Consider the following 27329-nt stretch of genomic DNA (forward strand, 5'->3'; position numbering starts at 1 on the left):
ATTTTCAATTTTCAATTTTCAATTTTCAATTTTCAATTTTCAATTTTCAATTTTCAATTTTCAATTTTCAATTTTCAATTTTCAATTTTCAATTTTCAATTTTCAATTTTCAATTTTCAATTTTCAATTTTCAATTTTCAATTTTCAATTTTCAATTTTCAATTTTCAATTTTCAATTTTCAATTTTCAATTTTCAATTTTCAATTTTCAATTTTCAATTTTCAATTTTCAATTTTCAATTTTCAATTTTCAATTTTCAATTTTCAATTTTCAATTTTCAATTTTCAATTTTCAATTTTCAATTTTCAATTTTCAATTTTCAATTTTCAATTTTCAATTTTCAATTTTCAATTTTCAATTTTCAATTTTCAATTTTCAATTTTCAATTTTCAATTTTCAATTTTCAATTTTCAATTTTCAATTTTCAATTTTCAATTTTCAATTTTCAATTTTCAATTTTCAATTTTCAATTTTCAATTTTCAATTTTCAATTTTCAATTTTCAATTTTCAATTTTCAATTTTCAATTTTCAATTTTCAATTTTCAATTTTCAATTTTCAATTTTCAATTTTCAATTTTCAATTTTCAATTTTCAATTTTCAATTTTCAATTTTCAATTTTCAATTTTCAATTTTCAATTTTCAATTTTCAATTTTCAATTTTCAATTTTCAATTTTCAATTTTCAATTTTCAATTTTCAATTTTCAATTTTCAATTTTCAATTTTCAATTTTCAATTTTCAATTTTCAATTTTCAATTTTCAATTTTCAATTTTCAATTTTCAATTTTCAATTTTCAATTTTCAATTTTCAATTTTCAATTTTCAATTTTCAATTTTCAATTTTCAATTTTCAATTTTCAATTTTCAATTTTCGATTTTCAATTTTCAATTTTCAATTTTCAATTTTCAATTTTCAATCCGAAGTCTTCTTTTTTTAAAACAATTAAAAATTTAAAAGAAAGTATTGTTACTATTAAATTTGAGATTTAAATTTGAAAATAAAGAGTTTAAGATTGCGAATAAGATGTAGACTGATTTTCAATTCCAAAATATTACATTTTATTCTTGAAATTTGAAATTCACGATTGAAATTTCAGAATTGGAAGTTTTAGTTTCAAAATCAGATTCTTAGTTTGGAGTTTAATTATGGTTTTTAAAATTGGGATTTCGACTTTTTATTTAAATTTTCGTTATTTAAAATCGCCTTTTGAATTTTCGAATGGTTCTTTGAATTTCGTTTTTGAATTAATTTGAATATAAATTTACTAAATTAATTTTTGGACATGAATTTCACATTTTATTTTTGGAATAGCGAATATAAATTAAAATTAAAATTTATTAATTAGGAATTTGAGATTCAGAACTGTGATTTATAATTTTTCAAAATTTTTAAATATAAAATTGGAAACTCAACTTTTGGTTCTTTAGATAAAAATATCAGAAATTCTTATGGGAAGTTTCAGAAACGAAATAATTATTTCCAGATTCCTAGTTTACAGTTTAGTTTAAGTTTTTAAATTGGGAATCCGACTTGCCATTTTGAGTGAGTTTGTAAATAAATTCGCGTTTTTTTATTTTGAATTTCTTATTTAATTTTTGGAAAAAAACCGATTTCAAATTAAAAATCTGAAATTCAAATTTAAATTGATCATTGAAATCTTCTTTTCATAAAATGAATTTTATATTTCTAAATCGAATCGAATAAAGAGTTTAAGATTTTTAATTTTTGATTTTAAACTTTTTTTTTTTATTTCCAAATAAAACTTATTCTATGTTTTGAAGTTCAATTTAAGCATTTTAATTTGAATTTGACGACATTCGCTTTCAGAAAATGTGTGAAAAATTTTTAAACCTTTTTTAACCTTGTATTTTTCGTGTTTACCATTGAGTTTTTCGGAAATATCGACACGGACTAAAGATTTTTTTTTTTTCGGGCTAGTAATAAATAGAACCAAAACAACATTGAAATAAAAAAAAATTGTTTTGAATTATAATTTTTTTAAATGTGAAAAAGGTTATTATTATTTTATATAACTGTTAATGGTAAATTCTCAGTTTTTCTGAAAAATATTCAGTTTTTGAAATTTTTTTTGGTCAAGGCGTCACTTTGTCTTCCTGAATGCTTATTTATTTTTTTTTAATTAATGTTATTATGTGTGTTCGATGTGAAAATTTCTTGCCTGTTTAAACTGCACTGAACAAGCCTGTTTTACTGAAAGGGTTGAGAACTACTAAAAAATACGTATATTTCTATAATTTAAAACATAAACATTCATCCTACAAAAATGACGTTATTTTGTGATCGATTTTCAAGCTGTTCTTCTGGCTTTTTAACAGGTTGTTAAGGATAATTTGAAGAAGTTTAAAGTATCAAGTCTCATCTATCCCAGAAAATTATGTTCTATTCAAAAAAAATTTTAAACTCATCCAAATTTTAATGCGTTCAATAACAAAACGCAGTGCATCTCAAATTAAAACCCTAACATCTAACAAACATATGGACACCACTTTCATCATCTCGCTCACTTCTCTGTACAACATTATCATCCAGCTTCATTTCTCTCTCTCTCTCTCTCTCTCTCTCTCTCTCTCTCTCTCTCTCTCTCTCTCTCTCTCTCTCTCTCTCTCTCTCTCGCAGCATATTCATGGTCCACATCGCAAAACAAAAATCCAAAATTAAAACACAAAACCTCATCAACGCTCAATTTCATCTTCTCGGTTTCCCGAAGGTCCCCGACGAACCGGCCATCACCACTTCGGATCGCCTTCGCTGCAGCGTCGCGTCCCGATCGTCGTTCAACTCCAGCCCGGCGACCATCTGGGCAATTTCCCGCTCCTTCTTCATGTCCGGCGGATTAAATTGCAGACTAGCGAGGGACCCATGACTTCGGCTCCGATGCTCCTGCCGAATCGAATAGCTGAAGGCCCGCTCGTTGAGGTGTCCCTTACGTCGGTAGATTCCGGTTCCACCGGGCGATTCGGCTCCGGAATTTCCCGATTCATCCAGTCCGGCTGCGGCCGACTGAGCCAGCTTGCGATTGCTCATGGAAAGTGGGCGTTGCTCCAGGACCGATCCCGGTTGAGGTGGAGGATAGGCGAAGATCGGTGGAACAACCGGGACCCCAATCGGGATTCCGACGTTCGATTTGTGCTTATCTTTCTTCTTCTTGCTGCTGCGAGGATTCTGAAGGGTGGCATACTGTGGAGGGACCATCATCTGCATCGAGGGGTGATGCATGCCAGGGTGATGCATTCCAGGGTGGTGCATTCCCGGGTGCATCATCCCGGGTGGAGGGACCATCCCGTTGCTGCTTCGATGGCCGATGGTGTGAAACTGACGACCCCCAAGTGGTGGTGGCGGGGGAGGTCCCAAAGGGTACATCATCATTGCTGGATGTCCTCCGGGGCCTGGCATTGGACCACCTGGGCCCCCGGGAGGTCCGGATCGACCTAACGGATTCATGTGCATTGGTCGGGGTCTGATAAGGGTACCGGATAGACTTTGACTCCCTACCTGTAGATGGTGCTGCTGCTGCTGATGTTTGGACTGTTTCTTGGCTTCTTTTTTCATCTTTTTGAGTTCTTCCTTCGGGGGCGGCGGAACCGGAATGGGGGCTGCGATTTGTCGGGCCCGAACCGGTCGACCCAGCGTTGATCCACTGCCCGAGTAGATGTCGTAATGGCCGCTGTCTCCCACGCCGATCCCGTCCAGCTGATCGGTGGAGCCGTTCCAGATTTTGTGGTTTTCGTCGCCATTGTAGAGGGAACTGCCGTCGCCATCGTCGACCACGTCCAGGTCGGCACTGCTGGCGTACACTGCGGGGGGAGAAAGCAGAGAAAGAGATCGGTTAGTTTGGTGTGTTTTGTTTGTAGGTTACAGGGTTGTTCGAATAAGCAAATTGATTTTATTTTAAATTTGAATAATAAGATGATAACAGGGCAAAAGTGTTTTTACTTAGATCAGAAACGATTAATCAAACAACGGCAAAGTAAAAGTATTGGTCAAATAGTTTCAACCTGAAGTTTAAATCCGTGAAAGACTTCAGTTTTTCACAGCGATACAGCTATGAATCGGTAGGACTAACACCTACAAGAGTGTTCTGAAGGTTCACTTTATGAAATTTCATCGGATCGAGAGCATCAACATAAATAGTGTTCTGAAGGCTCATTATTCAAAATAAAGTTGGATCGGGAGAACCAACATGAAAAGTATTCTGAAAACACACAATTCTTATTGACGTTGGATCGGGAGGACCAACATGACGAGTATTCTGGAGGAAAAGTCTGCAAATTAACGTTGAATCGAAAGAACCAACATGAAGAGTGTTCCGATGGCTCACTATACGAATTGACGTTGGATCGGGAAAATCAACATGAAAAGTATTCTGAAGGCTCACTGTACGAACTGAAGTTTGATCGGGAGGATCAACATGAAGAGTGGTTTGGGGGAACACTCTTCAAATTGATGTTGGATCGGGAGAACCATCATGCAGACTCACTATACGAATTGACGTTGGATTGGGAGGACCAACATGGAGAGTGTTCTGAAGGCTCACTATACGAACTAAAGTTGGATCGGGAGGACCAACATGAAGAGTGTTCTGGAGGAAAACTCTACAAATAGACGTTGGATCGGAAGAACGTCTCGGTGGTCGAGTGGTTAGCGTGGTAAGACGGTAATCGCTGGATCCACTGATGGCATGGGTTCGATTCCCATCTCGGTACTGGGTGTTAAATGTTAATCTTAAGTTGTCCACGTCATTTATTCAGTCTGTAAAGCCTAAATCGGCTAAGACGGTGTATGTCTTTATAAAGAACCAACATGAAGGCTCAGTATACGAATTGATATTGGATTGGGAGGACCAACATAAAAAGGGTTCTGGAGGAACACTCTACAAATTGATGATGAATCGAGAGGACCAACATAAAGATTGTTCTGAAGGCTCACTATACGAACTAAAGTTGGATTGGGAAAACCAACATGAAAAGTATTCTAAAGGCTCACTGTACGAATTGAGGTTGGATCGGGAGGACCATCATGAAGAGTGTTTTGGAGGAACACTCTTCAAATTGATTTTAGATCGGGAGAACCATCAGGCAGACTCACTATACGAATTTACGTTGGGTCGAGAGGACCAACATGAAGAGTGTTCTAGAGGATCGTTTTTAGAATTGACGTTGGATCGGGAAAACCAAAATGAAGAGTGTTCGGAAGGCTCACTATACGAGTTGAAGTTGGATCGGGAGGACCAACATGAAGAGTATTCTGAGGCTCACTATACGAATTGCTGTTGAATTGGGGGGACCAACATGGAGAGTGTTCTGAAGGCTCACTATATGAACTAAAGTTGGATCGAGAGAACCAACATGAAGAGTGTTCTGAAGGTTCACTATATGAACTAATGTTGGATCGGGAGCAACATGAAGAGTTTTCTGGAGGAAAACTCTACAAATTGACGTTGGATCGGAAGGACCAACATGAAGGCTCAGTATACGAACTGATATTGGATTTGGAGGACCAACATGAAAAGTGTTCTGGAGGAACACTCTACAAATTGATGTTGAATCGAGAGGACCAACATGAAGGTTTCTGAAGGTTCACTAAACGAGTTGACGTTGGATCGGGAAGACCAGCATGAAGAGTGTTCTGAAACCTCACTATACGAGTTGATGTTTATTGGGAGGACCAATATGAAGAGTATTCTGGAGGAATACTCCACAAATCGACGTTGGATTGAGTGGACCAACATGAAGAGTGTTCTGTGTGAATTAACAGAAATTCGGAGAAAAAAATGGAAGCTCGAAACTTATCAGAGTGAAATTCCTATCCAGGAAGGTTTGAGCAAATTGTTGCAAGAATTTTTAACAATTTATTAGATGGGGGGCTGGAAATATTAATTTTTTCGGGATAAATTTTTCGAATTTTTTAATTCAATACGACGAAATTTTCTAAATAAGGATTTATTTTTATTTCCTCGTAATCGTAACTTTTCGTCAATATTATGATTTTATTTATGATACCTTATTTAATTTTTATATTTGGGGCAACTTTTACTCAGCAACAGCAGCAGCAGCTATCTAACTATCGGCTGTTATCTTTCGGCTCCGACTCGTTGCTCATCTTATCAATATCCGAAATATTTCCCTGCTGGATTCCCCTGCTGTTGATGGTTTTTTTTTGCTGTTATACAATTTCACAAAATCACAAAAGTATGACTTCTGTTTATTTACATCCTATTAGCTGGCGAGAAACGTCATCCAGGCTTCGAAATTTCTAACTTGATCGGGTAACACCAATTTCGAACGTATAGCGCTCGAACGAAAACAAGAACAACCTTTTCGAACTCGTTCGAAAGTATTCGTTCGTTCGAAACTCAGATACGCCGTAAACAAGAATAATGTAGTCAATAGACAAAGAGACTCATTGAATTTTAAGACTAGTTACGACCCTGTCATTGCTTAATTTACACAGACACTGACAAACAAAAAACAAAACCATCTGTCCAAAATCAGAGTAGTTGAGACGATGACCAGTTATTCGTAAGTTTTTACTAAGAATAACAATTAAGATTGAATGTTTGGAGAAAATATAATTATCTTTGTGTAATATGTTTCCTCTGAAGAGGAGCGAGTACCAAAGTAGTTCGAAACGTCTGGACAACTGGTAAGTTTTGGTTTTTTAAAATTAAAACTCACCGAAAAAAGCCGCTAAAATCAAATCTAAGAGAAACCTTCGATAAAAGGAAATCAGAAATGTTTTATGAAATTTGTGAGATTTTGATTCTGGAACCAAAAGATTAAGTTACAAATATTTGAAAAAAAAAAACATGTGGATGAATTCCTGCAATAAAATACACATTACAATACTGTAATGTGATTTGTTTGAAAAAACGTTTATGAAAGTAAGCTGTCCTTCGTAAAATTTGGAAAACTGATATAAAATAATAAAAAAAGTATTGTATGAACCTTTTTTGCCTATGATCTTAAATTTTCAACTTTTGATGTTTGATTCTAAAGTTTTTCACATTGAGATTCCTTCAAAAAAGTCTTTGAATTTTTAAAAGAGTATTTATAGAACCCCACAAAAGACATTACAGTTGGCTTGCCAGATATTTTAAGAAAAAGCGGGACATTTCACGAAAAGAAGCGGTACACAGCGGAAAAAAGCGGGACATTTAAGACAATTTGTTTTTAAAAAAAGCTTAATTCTGTAGCCAAACTTATACGTTTACCATCAGCCAAAGTTGTTCATAGAAAGTCTACTTAGGTTTTCCTAATCGCAAAATGCTTTTGCTCAGTTTTTCTTACATGACTTTTATTTTTGCCATATGCAATTAGTTTATTTGGTAATTTGTTCAAAATTTGAAAACAGCTAGAAAACTTCAATCTTCAGATATATACTTTGGACAATTGAGTCGAAAAAGGTATAATATTTAGAAATTTAACTAAGTTCTTGTCGAAAAAATTTATCTCTGGAATTCTATAATTTATAATTATCTGGAACTACTTTAACAATATTTTTTTTCATACATTGGCTTACGTGCTGCAAGAACAACTGAATCAGTATTGCCTTGTATATGCTATGAAAAATGATTTGAAAGATTATCTGTTCGTCATGGAATTCAAATTGAGACTATTTTTTTTAAGTTTGATTTTTTTTCGGTGTCAGTCAGATAACATTGTAAAAGTATTCTAAGAAAAAAAGCGGGACATTTTGAGGAAAAAGCGAGACAGCGGGACATTCAACAAAAAACGGGACATGTCCCGCTTTTGCTGGACGGATGGTAACCCTACATTAAAGGATCTAATAAGAGTCTCAAAAAAGTCTTAAATTATGTCTCTTAAGAGTTTGAGATCATCAAAAGATTCAAAAGAAAGTCAAAGAAATCTCCAAAGAATGGGCTCATATGAGCTTCAATCCTTTCTGGGAAAGTCCAAAAAAAATCTCAAAACAGTCGTATAAGTGTCTTTAAAATAATTTAAGGTATCTCAAGAGTCCCAAAACATCTTGAAAAGAGTCTCAGAAGAGTTTCGAAACAGTCGCACAATAATCAGAAAAATCTAGAAATAATCTTTAAAAAATTAAGAGAGTCTCTAAAACATGGGTGACCAACATTTTCAACAGGCGCGCCAAATTTCAGATTTGGGATTTTTTAGTGGATCACAAAACAATTTTTTCCTTTAGTATTAAAAGCTAACAAAAATAAACTGATTTTGAAAGATGATACACAAAAAAAACTTAAAAATGTCTGCATGTTTAGTTTAGTAAATCAAGTTTATTTTTATCTCAGCGATTCTTCACATGATTTTAAAGATTTGGTACGAATTTTAAAAAAGTCATCCTCAAATAGTTAAAAATTTCCTGGAATGAATTTCGAATGTACAATTTACTTACATAATTTAAGAGCTCACAGCAAAAAATGAATAAATAATTTAAATCACTAAACATACTTTATTTAATTCCCCATATGCATATGTCAAGTAGTTTTACCAAAGGGATCTTAAATCTCTTTATTCATCCCATAAATATCCAATCGAGTGAAATTTGAATAAGCATTAAGTCCATTTAATGGTCTTTCAATTTTTCAAACTCACTGTCCTCATCTTCAAATTCTGTATTTTACTTTTTTTTTAACTTTTATAATAGTTTTGTATTTGATTTTTACTTCGGAAGTTTAATTTTGGAAAAAAGTAGGGCTTCGCAACATTTACTTTTTTATTAGGAAAAACCTCGAAATTTATCCCTACTTAACCGAACGGTTGAAATGTCATTCGTATTTTTTTAAAGTTTCCGTAACAACCAACTTTAATTGGATCAGTGCACCTGGGAAAACTTTTCTTAAATGGCACTAAGAAGAATTTTTCTTCGTTTAAAAAAAAAATTGATAAGATAAATTACCGTAGATTTGTTTCAATTTTTAAAATTTAAATAGAGCTGTTGAAAAAAAAACATAGGACTTAGAAAAAATAGATTTATATTTAAGTAAATTACCCTTAAACGTAATATGTCAGTGAAATAAATACATTTTTTTGAAATCGAGAGGTTGCCTAAATGTAAATTCTATCCAGTTTTTCATTAAGATATGTATCTACAGGACACGTTGTTAATTTTAAGGAAGTTGAATTTCATAACAATGCATTTTTTCTGTTAAAGTTTAGAAAAAAAATTGAAGTATATACTGGGGAAAGCTTCAACATTTTAAAACGATTTTCTGAATTTAATAAAAATGTTTTGAAAAAGATTTTTGTAAATCTTTGGTTTCTTAAATCATTGGAGTTCCTGTAAAAATATGTTTTGAAATTATTCCATACTTAAAAGGATTTGGTTATTTTTTAACGATTTCAAGGGGTAGAAAAATTATTTCTGTGTTACTTTAGTAATGTGTTGGCCAATTATAGTATCAGGATTCACTATCATTATAAAAGTTAACAGCATATGTACATGGTAAAGAATTGTTCATTGTTTTAAAAAATCAGATACGGGAATGAAAAAATTAATAAAACAGCGTTCAAGTTAAAAAATAGTTGCTTATGATTTTTAATTTTTGCTATATTCGGAATAATTTCGTGAATAAAAATTCGTTGAGATTTTTTTTTATTTCTCATTTTCATATTATTGTTTTTAGTATTTTCGTTATTGCTGAGGACTTTCAAAGCCCCTCAAAATTCAAACTGGTTCCCAACGCTCGATTAAAAGCTTTCCACGGTTAGGGCTACTATTTAAACCAGTGGTATAAAGAAAACAGATTGAAAATTTTTTATCATACAATGTGCTTTTTAAAGCACAGATAATGAGTCGAATATTGTAGAAAATAAGAAATATAAAGATTTTTAGAATCCTGGGAAGTTATAAGGCAATGAGGCACACTTTTACTAAGGTAACGCGGGAGGTACACATAATATTGCACTTTTGCAAGTCCAATCGAAAATAAACATTAACAAAGCCTACTTCTTCAAATAAAGAAGTTACATAAAAAAACCTGCATCGCGACGCATCGTAGTCAGGGAGCTCCATTTATCCTAAGCAATGTGCGTTGCATTGAACTTCCCCCCTTCGTGATTTTCAGAAAAATCGATGAAGTGGGGGTGGAGTTGACAAAAAAAAATCTTCGATTTTTTTTTCTATTTTTTAAAATATGTAGATAAGTTTTGTTGATCAACGCCATTCATTATAAAATTATTTTTGGGTTTTACTTACTTTCTTATTGTTTACTATTAATATATTTAAAAAACTTTATAGGTTTCTTAGTATATTTTTTTGAAAACAGATACACATATGAAACACTTTCAATTTCTATGAAAAAATGAATAAATCAATTTCAATGATTTTTTTTAAATTTTTATTGAAAAATGGTCGACCAAATTAACTTCTAACGCCATTGTTTAGAGACAAATCGCTATTCCACTAAATTACCAGCTACATATGAGCTATAATCATCCCGGGAAAAACATAATTCTACAGTAAATCTCAAAGCGTCAATATACAACTTCAAGTTTCAAAAATGCTTTTATTTCGATGGTTGAACTTCAATCTTACTGTTGTCCATTTTTCATTGAAAATACATTTCTGTAAATGTGTCATGTTTTTCTTAAATTTATGTTGTGATGAAACATGGAAGTTTAAATTCGGATATTTCTCATCCTAATATTTGAAGATTACATCTAATTTGAACTTAATTCGAAAATTCGACAAAAAAATTTCCAAATTTCTTTGTTGCTGCAGTTGATGTATCATTTGAGTGTCGTTAATTTATTTGTCGTCTGTTCTTTGTGAACTGGCAAATATTTCGGATTCCAACTTATAGTTGTTTAAGAAGCGTAGTTGATTTTAACGGCCTTGTGATATTGCTTAGTTGACAAATCAGTTGCTTTCTGAGCCGATGTTCGTGAATTGGAGCCCAAGAGTAAACATCGAACACAGTTGTTTCGGATAAGTTTTTCAATTTTTTTTTTGTATGGTTGGTCGCCAGGTTGGTCTCCTGTAGTAGAATGTTAATACATGGGCCCCGGAGTGCTGCAAGATGTTGGTTCAAGTCCTACCGGGAGACAAGGCGATTTTTTTCGCATGTTTTTCAACATCGATTTTCTCTTATCTAGTCCCTGAAATTTCATCTAAGTTGGATTCATTTCTCTACAAAAAAAAGTTTCGCTGACTGAATGTTTGAGTCAAGACCCATCTCTGCGTCGCAGTTTCAAAATTTTTCAATTATTTTCCGCGAATCTGCATCATTAATACAATGTCGCGAATGCCACAAAGATGGTTATATCACTATAATCGAACTGAAAAAAAAATAAAATTATATACCGGATACCAAATTTTACTTCATTCCGACCTACCGTTTAAACCGTGATGGTGTTACAAAGAAAACGCCTTCATTTTTATATATAAGACTAGCTGATTTTATCCGGCCTTGCTCGGGTTCGCATAAAATAAAATTGAAAAAAAGTCGAAGAAATTTTGAAAACTTTGTATTCATCATTAGATATAAGAAATTTTGCCAATTTTAGGCCATGATAGCTTTGTAAGTTTTGTTAGTCTTTTTTTGGTTTTGATTGAGATTATTTATTGTTTTACTCGTGTTCAAAATTTTGAAAAACTTATAGTTAGAGCAAGTTTACTGGTGTTGGAAAAAGTGGAAATTTGGACATTTTGAAAATTTTACCATGCAAAAATGTTTTCAAGATCTTGAGGCGTTGTATTTTTTTACACCACTGTTTTTATTTCAGTCATATGTGATAGAAATATTGCTATTTTTGCATCACAGCATGCGAAAATACAACACGTGTTAGCTTAGCATAGCTTGGTTGACTACTCATATCCACCTTAAATCATTGAACTCGAAATGCTTCATTTACAGGTTTTTTAAACGATTCTAGAGAAACTTCGTATTTTTTACATTTGTTTTCAAACTATACATTTCGAATTCCATGATCGCTGGCGTGGCTAAGCAGAACAAGTTCTACCTCGCCAATGGTTGCTACTCCGTGATTAATCGAGGCCATCAATTTTGCACAAAGTCCAAAAGAATGGTGCTTGGGATTAGCAGTCATTCTCATTGTACAAAACTGATGCTCTCCCTTTTTATATGATTAATAACGGCGCCGGCCACGTCCTAGTAGTCAATGGGGAAAAAGGAAGGATTGTTAATAAGATACTCTTTAAGTTCAACCAGCAACCTCTCGGTACTGCACTCCAAAAAAAAAAAAAAATGGAATAGTCAGAACCAGATTTAAGCTAGTATCACAAACTATGGAAACCGTCTATACGTCTGCGAATCCATGTTCAAGTATCCAAGGAAGGGGTTGTGTTAGTTGGTGAAAGGTGAAGATCAGGATCCATTTTGGTAAATGGTGCGATCATGAGTTTCCTACACCTCCTATGCTCCTAGACATTTCCTAAGGAAACTCCTATTTCTCTGAGGCATTTTATAAACGTCCAAATAAAATGGATCGAGTAAAATATTGAAGGCAAATCAATACCATCCAAATTTCTTCCTTGGTAAACTAGCTCTTTTTCCTAAACATGGTCCCTGTTGAACCAAAGAGTTTTCGAATGGGCTTTAATGGTTGAAGACGGCAAGTAACTTAAAATGACACAATTTTTTCCAAATTGTTTTTCTATGAATATTGCATTTCTGAAAACTCTTTGATTCTATGCTATTCTGTGCCTCACATTTTAGAAGTCTTTCTCATCAATAGTAAATCAATAGAAAGTTATGTTTATTAAAAACATATTTAATCTGAAATAATAAAAATATGATGAAGAAAACCAAAGTATCCTTGTAATTAATATATTTTTGAAACGTTATCTTATCAATTGATATGTATTTCATTTAGTAATTTTTCTGCAACGGAAATTTTCGAAAACATCTCTAATTCTCTCACACCACAAATCAGTGAAAACTTTAATTTTCTTTGTAGAATATATAGTTTTTTTCAGTAATTTAAAAAAATAAATAAATTTATATTCAGTTAAATGGGTTTTTAATCAATAATAAATGCCATTAAAAGTTTAGAATTTCTATGCCCCTTGGTTATAGCGCCTTTTCTCGCTCTTGAAACGAAATTTGAAAAAAAATAGGAAATAATGATTAGTGCAATCACTAAACCTTACGAAATAAACTGTTTCGAAAAGTTTAGTGCAGAAAAGCAGAAGTTTTTCATACATTTACTTTACCTTTCAATAGTCTGCAAGGATCAACATTTTTTTTATATTACATTATTCGTATGCATATGCAATTTTTTTCAAAACTGATGACTGAAAAAAAGTTTCATAAAATCAGCAACTATTGGGTTTACCAATTAAAAATCACAACTTCAAATTCAAAGCAAAGTATAGAGGTAAAGAAAAATAAAACAGCGCAATATATCGTTATCTATATGGTATCTTCGTCGTCTACGTACTTCCTTTTATTAAGGTAGATATTGATTCAAATAACATTTTAACTCAGATTTTTGCAAACTTAAACAAATGCTTACTAGCATAATTTTCCTGATATTTTTAGTATATGGAAAAAAATAATTAAAACAAAATACTTAGCTTTGGGTGCGCAAAGGCAACCGAACAGCAAACTGCATCCCATCAAGGCAATCCGTTTAGCAATGATAAAACAGGCACCACAAAACCAAGACGACGACAGCACAAAATGGTTTGAAATTAACGATGCGATACAAGTTTTTTTCAGACTTCGCAAAAACTGATTCATAATGCTCCTTGCTTGAATTTTATAACAAGACTTTCCTGAACACTCCGCGAATAGTTCATCAACAATTTACAATCGATAAACAAGCTCAAGAAAAAGCATCTCTCAATCGCTTTCGAATTTTTCATTTTGTTAAAAATCACTTTAAACTATTCTTCAATGCGGCCGCATCAGTAAACTTTTTAAACTCTTCTTCCATTTATGTAAACCCATCACGAGCACACAATTATAGCATTTCCATATATTTCAAAGCGAACACGAAAAACTTTCTTATATATATGTATTTTCACTCCTACAATAAACGAAATTTCAAAATTTTCATTTTTTCGGACACTCAAAAGCAAAAATTAGCACAGGCGAAAAAAAAAACAAGACCGCACTCGACCAAGGCTTGCTTAGTTCTCCATGCGAAAATACAACACGTGTTGTAAAAAAACTAGAAGGCCACAGATCTTGATAATGTTTTTGCATGGGAAAATTTTCAAAATGTACCGTAAGTGTCAAAATTTCGTCCACTTTTTCCCAACACCAGTAAACTTGCTCTTATGAGGTTTGTGTTTGAAGAAATTTAAAACTATTCCCCTTGAATGCTTATTCATCCTATCATAACAAACATTTGTTTCACCCACCATTTCTAAGGAAGCTTGAATAGCATTTACCTGATATCTTCAGCTGATAAAACTGTTTTTTTTTTCACATCTCCCATTTAATAAAAATCTCTTTTGAAGATCATCCCACCTTTCAAGTTGGAATTATGAAAAATACCAAAAATATGAAAATGGTTGGCTCTTTAAAGCTGGATTAATGGAAATCGGTTCATAATTTTTTCAACACTCAGTCCAAATAGTTGTTCAGCTTAAAAAGTCAATTCATAGTTCACTGTTCAGTTCACTACATATTTTTGTAGACCCTCAAAGCCCCCCAGCGGTGGTAAAAACCACTTTGAAAGCTGCTAAAATTCTTGTCAATAATTATTAACAGGCTAGTTGTATTTTTCGATGCAAAATGTAGACTCACTATTGCATTCAAATATCTCATACCGGTTCCACGTGTTTTCAACAGTAGAAGGGAAAAAAGCACCCGCAAAAATTTCCCTTTCTAAATCTTTAATGCTTAGCAAGCTTTGATTTGCTTTCCAGTTCACTTGAACTCTTGATGGTCGTTTCTAATGCCCGGCCCATGGTGATGGTGAAAACAACCCGCCAAGAGGAAAACGTCGCTTGATAAAATGGGTGCCATGACTTTTGGTTCGTGGGGAGGGGTTCAAAAGTATTACTAAAATCTTACCATGGTTCAAAAACATCACTGTTCAAAATTTGAGGCTAGTCGGTTAAGCGGGGTGGATTCGTATAAGGTGCATACAAACAAACAAACAAACAGATATACCCCAACTCTTCATAATATATTAGATTTACACAATGTTTAATATTGCTATTCAAAATTTTGAAATGGGATGAACAAAAACACTTTTCTTATGTTTCTCAACGGGCGCACTATTTTTGAATCTTAAAGGCAACTATTTTTTCTGATGGATGTGTGACTCGGTGAGATTAAAATCAGTCCTTCGCAAGGAGATCATCCTGTGAGAACCATTCCCGAATGGATGGACACGGAGAACTTGCAAGAAATGCTTAACTACAGGTTATAACGTGCTAAACCTGGATACAGTCTTCCCAAAAATGCTTTCGTTATTTAGAAGTAGAGTATTGGGCAGTAGAGTATGCTGGAAAGGTTGAAGGAGACTATGAAAAGCTAAAGTCATGGTACGTCATACGCAGCAAAGAACAAGATGGAAAATTGTTTACTCTTAGTGCTTTAAAAGCTGGTCGCCCTCAAGAACGAAATTCCCTAAAGTTTGTTGTACTTTGTAAATGATGTAGAAGATATGAAAGATAAAGCCAAAATGACAACACCCTGTGATTTAACCCAAAAATTCTGCAATTCGGGTCCGGCACGGGAAGGATTGGTTGTGGTTTACATCACAAAATCAGTGACAAAGAATTTCGGAAATATTCACAATCAAAAATTTCAATTTTTGATGTCAAAATAAATTTTGAATCTCAAATTTAGATTGAAAAATTATAAAAATATGAAAAAATATGATGAATTTATTTCTTGTTGTTTTGTTTGATTGATGCTACGACTTACCATTTAGTGCATCGATCATGAATGGTAAACGAGAAAAAAATTGCAATAGGATTTGAAAGAAAGTCCTCTGAGTTGCCCCTTTGACACCTTTACCGTTAGCCAAATGGTCAGATGAAATGAGTCAAGCTGTTGCCAAGGTTGCCGAAAGCAATTCTATTTTGGCGAAAAAATTTCTAACTTTCTGCTATTTAACCCAAAAACTCTGTGATGGTTTTCTGTGACATTATTTCCATAAGTTTTATTTTAAATTCATGAAAAATTGAGTCTTGTTTACTTTTTTTTGAGAAAAAAAAAACAAATATCTTTACTCTATTGTGTTGTGAGCCTACTTGGTTGAATGATTCAACTGAATAAAAACAATCGAAAGATTCCTTTTAATTCAACCACGGTGAATGAAAAGTTCATATACTGGTATTTCGAATGCAACTAACTATCATCTTCAGTGAGCGTTTTCGATTGATCGATTCGATTCTGATTCAATGAAAAAGGTAGTAAGTTGCTATCGAAATACCGTTATATGAACTTCTCATTTATCGTGGTTGAATTAAAAGGAATCTTTCGATTGCTTTGATTCAAATCACTTTACCAATTTTATCATATTGTTTTCAATCAAACCACGTAAAAAATTAAATAAATCTGTGAAATCTGTGAATATTCACAAAATTCTGTGTTCTGTCACACACATTCTGTGATGAAAAAATTTGCAGAAATTCTGCGAAATTTCAGATTTTTCTATAATTTTGGCAACCTTGGCTGTAGCTCTATAATTGAGTTGACTTCATCCAGCTGAATTCGCTGCTTGATTATACGGCAGATAATGTTTATCATGCCTCGATAAATGGTGATCTGTTCGCCTCGATTCAACAAGTAAAAGTAAAAACGCATTTAAAATTAATTATAGTGAAAAGTCAAAACTTCAATGATGGTGAAACTTGAGGAACAATATAAACATCATATAGCAGTGTGTATATTATATATCATGAGGATTTATCGAACTCTTTCGCATGAAAATTTATTCACGAAAATACGTACAGGATCGTTCATAATTGTATAGAAATTGGAAGCACGCGCACTGTCACTTCGACTTTGAACTTCCATAACTTTTTATTCTTATGATATTTTTTGATCAATTTTTCTGCGTTATATAGATCAACTATCACACTATTATATCACAAAATTTAAGCTTCCTGGAGTTTGTATGGCCTGAGATACAGTTATTCTACGAAAATCGAACTTTTTTTTACTATTCTCATTCAAACTGCAATATCTCAGAAACTGCGCTACATTTTTATTGAAATTTTGCAGAGTGATTGTTGATATATAAAGCTAGCATGTCTAAAGTTTTTAAAAAGTTCTATCGATGAGATCAAAAGTACAATATTTCAGGCATGAACCTAGAAATGCGATTTTTATAGAATTTTGGACGAATGTTTCTATAGGAAAATCCTATTTTATGTTTAACAACCAGGAAAACTATTTCAACCAAAAAATCAAAACAATATCGCGAAATGTAGATTTCAAAACACAAACAGATCAATTATTCCATTTTTTCTTTTCTTCATTGTTTTTGCCAGACATTTTTAACTGACTTGTGGATGGAAATGATATTGTTCTCATGAATCGTCCAAAATTCTATAGGAATCGCATTTTTAGATTCATTCCTGAAATATTGTACCTCGTGTAACTTTTGATCGCATCGATAGAACTTTTCAAAAACTTCAGACATGCTAGATTTATATTTCAACAATCACTCTGCAAAATTTTAATAAAAAAAGCGTAGTTTCTGAGATATTGCAGTTAGAATGAGAAAAGTCCAAAAAGTCCGATTTTCGAAGAATTACTGTATCTCCAGCCATACAAATTCCAGAGAACTCAAATTTTGTGATATAATAGTGTGATAATTGATCTATATAACGCAGAAAATTTTATTAAAAAATACCATAAGAGTAAAAAATTATGGAAGTTCAAAGTCGAAGTGACAGTATGCGTGCGTTCAATTTCTATACAATTATGAACGGTACTGTACTTCCATACAAAAGAGGGGTTCCCACTTCACCCTGGGACTTAATTTTTCTCTCATCTCCCTTACTTCTAATTTTTGTGTTGTGAAAAGTTTTTTTTTTCAGAACAATAGTTTGAAAATTTGAGGTTTTTTTTTAAGATTTATGCACCAAAGAATTTTCAAGGCATCTCAGGTTGCAGGAAGCTTTCTTTGGGCGTATTCAGCCCATTGACTCCCCAAGAAGTCCCCATCGTCGCAAATGGTAACAATAATGATAATAATAACAATAAAAATAGTAATAACAGTACCTTCCCGGGAGAAATCGCGAGTTGCCATGCTGATGGGCAAATGTGCTGGCTGCTGAAGGCATCATCCCTGGGAAATGTGCCAGCAACCCAAAGGGGCCACACCATTCATTCGTTCATTCGCTTATTCAATTCATCCGCGCAGGGAGTGAAAATCGAGCCGTGGGAGTTGTCTCAGATTCCTACGACTTCTTCTGGTATCTTAAGCGAAATTCCGGAAGACGCTCCAAGAAAAAATATAGTGGAAATTATTATCGATGATGTATGAGGGGAGCCATCGTTGTGGTTTTTTTTTCATTTAATTTCAATGGGGGTTTGAGAAATCTGTCCGTCATGTGCTGCTAGATCTACACTCTATTGAATGGTAGACAGGTAGAAGTTCAACGGGTTTTCAAGCGACGAACCGTGTCGAATCACATGATCGAGTCTAGCGTAGTCCTACATGTAGGCCTCCATTCCGTGGCGCTAATCAGGCTTAGACTAGTTGTAGCAACTTTTTTTTTCTCCGTTCGCATAACAAGGTCAGCTGTCAATTAGCATAAGCTGCGCCACGCCACGCCACGCCGCTGCCAGTTAGTTACCCATACTTTGTACTTGACATTGATGGTATTAATTTGGTTCAGTGCCGATAAACGATTGACTGAGGCCGTAGCTTGAAGAAATCCGTCGCTTCACACCTGCCAGCTGACCTTCCCACAAAATGGATGCTTCTTTTTTGTTACTGCCTTCGTTTTTTTTCTCAAAACATCAAACCACCAATCCGAAACCGAAATTAATTGAAACCGTTCATTTTATGAACACGGCCTAGTGGATAGTGCTTTAAATTAGTGTCCAGCGTAGAAGATAAAAAAAAAATTCACAACGAAGACGGCCTAATGGATTAAACATTTCATGAACTTGTTTCACGGTTGACCTCTGTCAAGGTGCTTTGTAGGTAACCTCACTTTGCGGCTTTTTTCTCATCAATTTCAGTTCCTTGACTGTTTGGCGCCTTTTTTTTGAAATTTTTCCAGTTGGCTTAAAGCAAGTTGCTTTTACCCATTTTCCAAACATTTCGAATGTTTCATTATCAATTGTAAAAAAAATCTCGATCCCCTCAGATAATGACTGATCTGATAAAGACTTTTTGTTAAGTTGATTACACATCCAGAGTAAGACTTCGTACTTAATCGAAACTTGTTATTTTATTTTATTGAAAAAATAATAATAATTTTTATCCCGGGTATTTCGTAAAATTTCAAATTTCTATTTTATTACAAAAGTCAAAAACGAAATATTTTAAAACTGAATTCCTGATCTTACACTTCATTTCACACTCAGTTCGCCTTTTCGAAACCTGAATTCAGAATTTTGATTCAGTATCAAATTCAAGTTTCTGACAACAAGGTTCAAAAATTCAACGAGTACTTAGGAGCACACTAATTTTTTTATAGATTGATTTCAATAAGAAGGTGAAAAGAAAAACATATGTCACGAATTAAAATAACTTATTCAAAAGACATGTTTTAGTCTCAATTGAAATCCCAATTTAGATTTTGTTTTGAAACTCTCGTTACAGGGAAAGATATCAATGTTTTTCAGTGAAAAACAATTCCACCATTTGGATTTCTTACCGAACCTTGATGTGTTAATATCTTGTAAATCATTGAAAGAAATCTAAAGAGTGACGAAAACTTATTTCCGTCACAAATTACAAATTTGAATCTCTTGAACTGAACTTGCATTGAGTCAGAATATAGTTTTTATGTATGATTTTTTATTATTCAGATCCAGAAAAAATATTCGAAATTAAGCTACAAACAAACAAAGCTTAAAATTAAGAATAACGAATTACAAATAAGAAAATTCATTTTTTCTTTCTTTTATTGTATTTGTTTCCCTTTTATTTATTACAAAATAAAGTTTGATTCCAGACTCAGAACTTGAATTAAGAAATCATCCATCATATTAATGATAAAAAAAACTAGTTTTTAATTTTCAGGCTTTTTTGGATCCCGAATTGAACATTTAAACAAGATAGTTATAATAAGTGTGAGAAATATGAAATTATAATTTCACATTCCATGTACATGTTCTCAGCTGACTAAAAAAATGTAGTACCCAAAAACATGAATCATGTTTTGTTACGTTTACAGGCTTCTGTTTTCATTGCTTGTTGAAAAAAGAAAAAGTAAGTTTGTTTCAAATATTTTCGGCAATTTTTTAAGCTTGAAAAACCGAAAAACAAATTGAATTGATGATTAAATTTAAGGAAAGAATATTTTGGTAAAAAAGATGCTTTTAAATCCATATATTAACATATTTTGGTTGCTGAAGAACGACACTTTTCTAATGCCTCGCATATTTCATGATTGGTTCTGCGTTTTGCGCCATGAGATCAAGAATTTGTGGACTAATAGTTTGAAACAAGTTTGAATGAAGAAAAAACCACACGAGAGGGGAAAAGTAGCTGACAAACATCGGACAGACATCGGTCATAATTCTTTTTGTTGTTTTTTATCCGTCTATTGACGTTTCATGTCATCTTTATTCTTTGCAGATATTTCTTCTCCAAATCAAGATGTTTAAGGGCTGAATATCAGCTCTTCCGTGAATTTTGGTTGTATTCTTTCAGACAGATAGCTGATTAAAAATTATACCTAGAAAATGTGTCAGCGGTTGTTCAGTAAAAATTGTTGGTTAGACTCATATCTAGGTCCAATTTTCCTAAAGATAGTGTGTTTATGTGAACTTTTTTTTAATTATTGCCATTTTTATTCATTACAACTTCTATCTTTCCCCCCATACAAAAGAACTGATGCGTGAGTTTAGAGTTCAAAATTAAAAAAAAATCAGAAATCTGGCAGATTTGGACGTTTCAAATTTTATTAAAGAACTTTTACCATGGCATGGACCGGAATAAAGGGGATAATCTGAAAAGAAAAATCAGATTAGCTTAGCTTGATTGACTACTCACATCCACCAGAATCATTGAACCCGAAATAATCTGAAAAGAAAAATCAGATTGCTAAGAAACTCTAAGAAAAGGTTTAAATGTATTTTAGAGCTTCATATATTTCTTGATTTTGAATATTATAAAAAACTATAGTTTTCACAAACTGAGGTTTAGCCAAAATCTTTAAACTTATTTCAGATTATGGATACTGGAGTTTTCCAAAATTGCATAAAGTCTGGGAATCTGGGGGCTTAACTTTCAAACGATAAACTAGGGTATGGAGAACAATACTTTGTTTGATGCAAATTAAAAAAAATCATTTTAAGAGGTTCCTCAAATGCGACCTTTAGAAAAAAGTACACTTTATAAAGATTTGTTTCAAAAATAATTCTTTGTCCAAAAAGTTTCAAAAAATTTAAATATTTTATTTATTTTTGATTTGGTTTAGGTTAAAGCCTACATGAAAAAATAAAAAAAAATTATCGAATTTGTATCAAATTTTAAAATCATCAAGCTGTTTAAAAATAAACTGTACCACCACACACAGGAGTACCGTAATCCGGGGTAATATTGATCATTTTTTTTTAAATATTTTTCGATTATTTTTTCTGTAAATGGGAATGTGGCGTGTTTCATACTTTTAAAACAGTACTGGACTCCTGTGAACGTAAAACATGGTTGCAGAAATTTATTAGACTACTTTAAATTTGATTTAAAACTCGATTTCGTCTCTGTTTTGAATCTGATGCTTTGGGGTAACATTGGTCAGCCTCTATTTTCGACGGTTTTTACTAGTTTTCTTGATGATGAAGGATCCAAAACACCTTCATACTATTTACAAATGATATTTTATAAATTTTACCTTGCTGTTTAACGTTTTCTTTTAAAAACATTTATAATCGAAAAATGAACTATTATGATGCATACATTTGGGCAAAAATTAAATTAATTGTTAAATAGTTTGAGCTACAAATTTCAATTGAAATATTACCTTCCCATATTTCTGTGGGCCCTCCCACAATTAACATTTTAATTTTTTTTTTCAAAGTTAATCATTTGATAGGGTTCCTATCTATTTGTCCAATACGGGCTTACCTTTGAAAAATGTCATTATTTTATAAATATAGGAATTTTTTCACTGGATGACTATAAAAATTGCACTATAAATATACTTATACAAAGAAAATTAGTTGTTCTTTCACATTCAACAACCCGTTTGCTTCTTAATGCTTTTTGGTATCATTAAGAGAGCTGTTTGTTTGCGAGCCTTGAAAAAATCGATATTTTAAGAATTTGAAATTACATGTTTACTAACAAGAAATAAATTTCAAATGCAAGCCAAATTTTTTCTATTTTATACTTAACTTATAGGCTTTCAAACGTAGAAAACAGTTTTCAAACATTCAAACTATAGACTGAGTTATTGATGATAATGTGGAAAAATGTATCGTTGGTCAAAGATACCCCGGTGATTAAAGTTACCCCGTAAGTACGTAGAAGAAAAAGTTGGCCAAAAAATTTGTTTTAGGTTTTAAGTCAATAAAAGCGTTTATTTTGACTCGTCAAACGTTTTTTAGACCAATTATTATATTTAAACCGTTTTTGTAATTGTTCATAGCTTTCTTTTAGAAATTTTCTAACATTTTTATAACAAGATAGATAATCCAGGTTAAAAAGTTATAAAATTAATAAAAACTTAGAGTTTTTTATTTGTTTTTAAAAGTGAAATAATGGATGAAAATATTCAAAAAAAAACATGAATTTTACTGGGCGTTAAATTAAAATAAACGAATCCAAGGTGACTTTTTTGGGAAAAAACTATCAATATTTTTAAACTTCAAATTAAAAATTACCATAATTGCGTGAGTTTGCGCAATTTTTTTCTTTAGCACATGATTTTTTAAGTTATCAGTTTTCAAATTATTTCAAACATTTTGCCGGGACATGCTGAGAACATAAACAAAAACACTATTTACAAATCCACGTTTAAAACTGAAAATAAATAAATATTTTTCTATTTTACCTCAAATGATAAAAATTCCTCCATGTGAGTTCTCCATTCCAAATTTTCATTTTTAGTCAATTAAGGAAGTTTTTATCATAGATTTTACTCATGCGGGCTGTTTGAACGATTCGTAGAAAAATTCTATCTCATAAAAATACTAAATTTTCGACAGCTGCTACAGCTTAGAAATTAATCAGATGTCATAAAAATGACCGGTACATGATGCTAAATTTATTCAAGAATCAAATAAACATTGACATAAAAGTTAACAATGAAATTTAAATTTTGAGTTTTGGCCAGGTTTTTGGGTGAAATACTCCTGTGTGCATCGCATGTAGCATTATTTACGAATCAATCCTTATTGAAAAATCACAATTTAGAATATTTTTATTGAGTTTTTCCAATTCGACTTAATGAATACCTACTTGAAAACCATAACACTTGCATTAAAATAAAATAGAATTTGAGGAAATTATCAAAAGACTTCATGCCCAATTTGAGCTAAATCTGACAAAGGGAAGGGAATCTTGAGTGTGAAAGTGATTCTGAGACATTGTGTTCTAAAAAACATAAAAACCTGGTTTTACATCAAATTTTATTTTTATCGCATCGATTGCTTACTTGTGTTGATTTTATTAAAATTTCAATCAAGACTAACATTTCATCTGAAAACTGCAACACGATTGGATTTAAAGTTTTTTATTTTGGCGCAAATTGTCGTTTAACATGCGATGAGTACATTTTACCCATTGCACGTAATATGACAATATTTGGGGAAAATATGATATTTTAATCGCTATAACTTTTTTATTTCCAGTCCATTCGTGTTTTAAAACCAACAAAATAAAACAATATATTTTTTTAAATTTTGTTAAAATATTAGGAATCAGAATTTAAAACAAATTGAATCTTTAAAAAGTGGACGTTTTTTTAATGAACGAACCTCAAAACATGATTTTTTTTCTATGACATAAAAAACGTTTGTTCTCCACTCTCTTGTCATTTATCATTTGTAGGCTGAGCTCCAAGATTCCCAGACATTAAGCAATCTTGGGACACCTTAAAAGATACCTACAAATGGTGTTCTAAAATTAAAACGGTGTTAGAAAAAATTATTATCCAACCAAAAATAGGAAAATAAAGTTTTTCAATTGAATCCAATTGAGATGTTTATGTTTCATTGTAAAAATCATAAATTTGACAAATTTTAATTTTTTTCGTAATAATCATAATCATTGTTTTATTTTTGACAATTGACATGCCACCCACTCGCTAGATGGCCCTGCCTCACACAAGCAAAATGATTTAATTTCAGAATTGATTCGCATCATTTCTCAGCGGTTTTAAACCAGGAATTAAATAACTACTGGCTCGATAATTGAGCTTACCTCACCATAATTAATTCGACATCATCGAGTATCAACAAATCTCGAAATCCAATTAACATCTCCCGACAACAAACAAACTCGTAAAACACACCGAAGCTAGATTTGTTCACTACGTAGCAGCAATTGAGGCGTTAGGTTAAACTTTTTTCGAATAATTTTACTCGCTCTCACTCTTTTACTGTCTACAAAACATCAACGGGAGCCCCAAAACGAGACAATGAATTGAGCTGGAAGCATCGGTCGATCAATCGGCACGTGGCAATTCCGCGTGAATGTCTAAACAGTATTTACCTACATTCATTGCTCTGAGTTATGAACGCTGATGCTAGCTGGCGAACTGTAAATACTCTGAGACAGGAAAAATAGCTTCCATCATCGATGGCGTCCCTCCCAATTCATCAACCCAACCCCCCTTTTTTTCACTATGAAACGGCTATCTCTAAAAGCGTCCGATGAGTAATGAAGCGTATAAATGAGCTTTTGCCAAACATCATCGGTTGACTGGCTGAATGGCTGACTGAATGACTGGCCCATGCGCCAAGTCTATCTGGACATAGCGCCAATACCGCTACTAGAAATACAAAGTAAACTCACAGCGAGGGGGCTGTAGCCACAATGGAAAATCAATCACTTTTGGAGGAAGTCTATTTTTGCGGGGGTTGATAGAGCTGTGTTTGTGTTACCTAAGCCTGGGGTGATGGAATTGTGAAGATGAGCTAACGAAGAAAAAAAAGCTACCTCCCTACAAAGAAATACAATTCGAAAAGCTTCACTTTTAAAGGGTTAAAGCTTATCGAAATGTGTAACATTTCCACTTAAAATCATTCGTCATACGCACTTTGATGCACACGTAAGATCTTGGAGAAAGTGTCTGTCTTGCAATTTGCAATTACCCAATTTATCAACTGAGAGAAAAATCTATCTTTAAAAAAACACTTTTTCTACATGATTGATTAAACATACTCTTTGTTACGAAGATCCAGATCCAGATAGAAGAAGCCTCAAAAAAATCGTCATTTGAGTTCTGAAGTTGTACTCTAAACATGCTTGTAGATAATCCATTTAAGTTTAAAAAGGAACTTAAATCATATGAAATCTTCAGCTTTTTTACGATCGCCATGCAATGAAAATACTCGCTCTAATAGCTGCACAATTACAAACCGTTTTCTATACTAAATGAAGGAGTCTTCACTCAAAATAAAGAGAAAATTTTTGGTAAGTTCGAGTTTTTATAATGTAAAGAAAGAAATAGCTACTTAACATAATAAAAAAATCTCACTAACAAAAATATAACATCAACCTTGCTTAGTCCAGACTGCTTTCATTTTTGCTGAAAAGAAATTTTCTGGAAAAGCAATTATCCTCATCCTATGAATTTTAAATTTTAAATGTCAATGAAAGAAGCTCAAGAATGAGATTTTAATACACATTAAAAATGGATTTTTAGGGTGAATTATATTAAAGTATTTTAAAGAACATAAAAATATTGAAACGAACGTGAACACTTAGCTTATTGATCTGTTTGGAGATATTTTGATTACTTCAGCTGTCATTAGGGTAAAGTAAAATCAGATGAAATTTAAAATTAAAATTCCAAACATTTAAAATATGAAAGAATAGAATTATGAAATGAAAATAACTTCAAGCTGTTGGAGTGGGCATTTAATGGCGAATGTTTTATTATTTATCATTTTTTAAGTATGGAGGAACATTTTTACGATACTAACACAAAAACAGCACTTTTAATGTCTAATGGATTTCAAGGATTTTTGCGTCATTTTTGCGTCATTTTTGTCATTTTTGTCATTTTTGACATTTTTGTCATTTTTTGTCATTTTTTGTCATTTTTGTCATTTTTGTCATTTTTGTCATTTTTGTCATTTTTGTGATTTTTGTCATTTTTGTCATTTTTGTCATTTTTGTCATTTTGGTCATTTTGGTCATTTTGGTCATTTTGGTCATTTTTGTCATTTTTGTCATTTTTGTCATTTTTGTCATTTTTGTCATTTTTGTCATTTTTGTCATTTTTGTCATTTTTGTCATTTTTGTCATTTTTGTCATTTTTGTCATTTTTGTCATTTTTGTCATTTTTGTCATTTTTGTCATTTTTGTCATTTTTGTCATTTTTGTCATTTTTGTCATTTTTGTCATTTTTGTCATTTTTGTCATTTTTGTCATTTTTGTCATTTTTGTCATTTTTGTCATTTTTGTCATTTTTGTCATTTTTGTCATTTTTGTCATTTTTGTCATTTTTGTCATTTTTGTCATTTTTGTCATTTTTGTCATTTTTGTCATTTTTGTCATTTTTGTCATTTTTGTCATTTTTGTCATTTTTGTCATTTTTGTCATTTTTGTCATTTTTGTCATTTTTGTCATTTTTGTCATTTTTGTCATTTTTGTCATTTTTGTCATTTTTGTCATTTTTGTCATTTTTGTCATTTTTGTCATTTATGTCATTTTTGTCATTTTTGTCATTTTTGTCATTTTTGTCATTTTTGTCATTTTTGTCATTTTTGTCATTTTTGTCATTTTTGTCATTTTTGTCATTTTTGTCATTTTTGTCATTTTTGTCATTTTTGTCATTTTTGTCATTTTTGTCATTTTTGTCATTTTTGTCATTTTTGTCATTTTTGTCATTTTTGTCATTTTTGTCATTTTTGTCATTTTTGTCATTTTTGTCATTTTTGTCATTTTTGTCATTTTTGTCATTTTTGTCATTTTTGTCATTTTTGTCATTTTTGTCATTTTTGTCATTTTTGTCATTTTTGTCATTTTTGTCATTTTTGTCATTTTTGTCATTTTTGTCATTTTTGTCAGTTTTGTAATTTGTGTCATTTTTGTC

The 27329-nt window shown here is 32.1% G+C and overlaps 1 protein-coding gene across 1 annotated transcript in view; it reads right to left on the minus strand.

Annotated features, from left to right (window-relative positions):
* Window positions 1-1017: 1017 nt before the first annotated feature.
* LOC129757163 (uncharacterized) overlaps window positions 1018-27329 on the minus strand; it is a 51575-nt gene continuing 25263 nt past the window's right edge. The window contains exon 2 of the mRNA XM_055754288.1: window positions 1018-3817. Coding sequence (XP_055610263.1) covers window positions 2709-3817 — 1109 coding nt within the window. The 3' untranslated portion in view covers window positions 1018-2708. The remainder of the gene's footprint in view (window positions 3818-27329) is intronic.

This window comes from Uranotaenia lowii, chromosome 3, assembly GCF_029784155.1.
Source record: "Uranotaenia lowii strain MFRU-FL chromosome 3, ASM2978415v1, whole genome shotgun sequence".
Classification (NCBI taxonomy): domain Eukaryota; kingdom Metazoa; phylum Arthropoda; class Insecta; order Diptera; family Culicidae; genus Uranotaenia; species Uranotaenia lowii.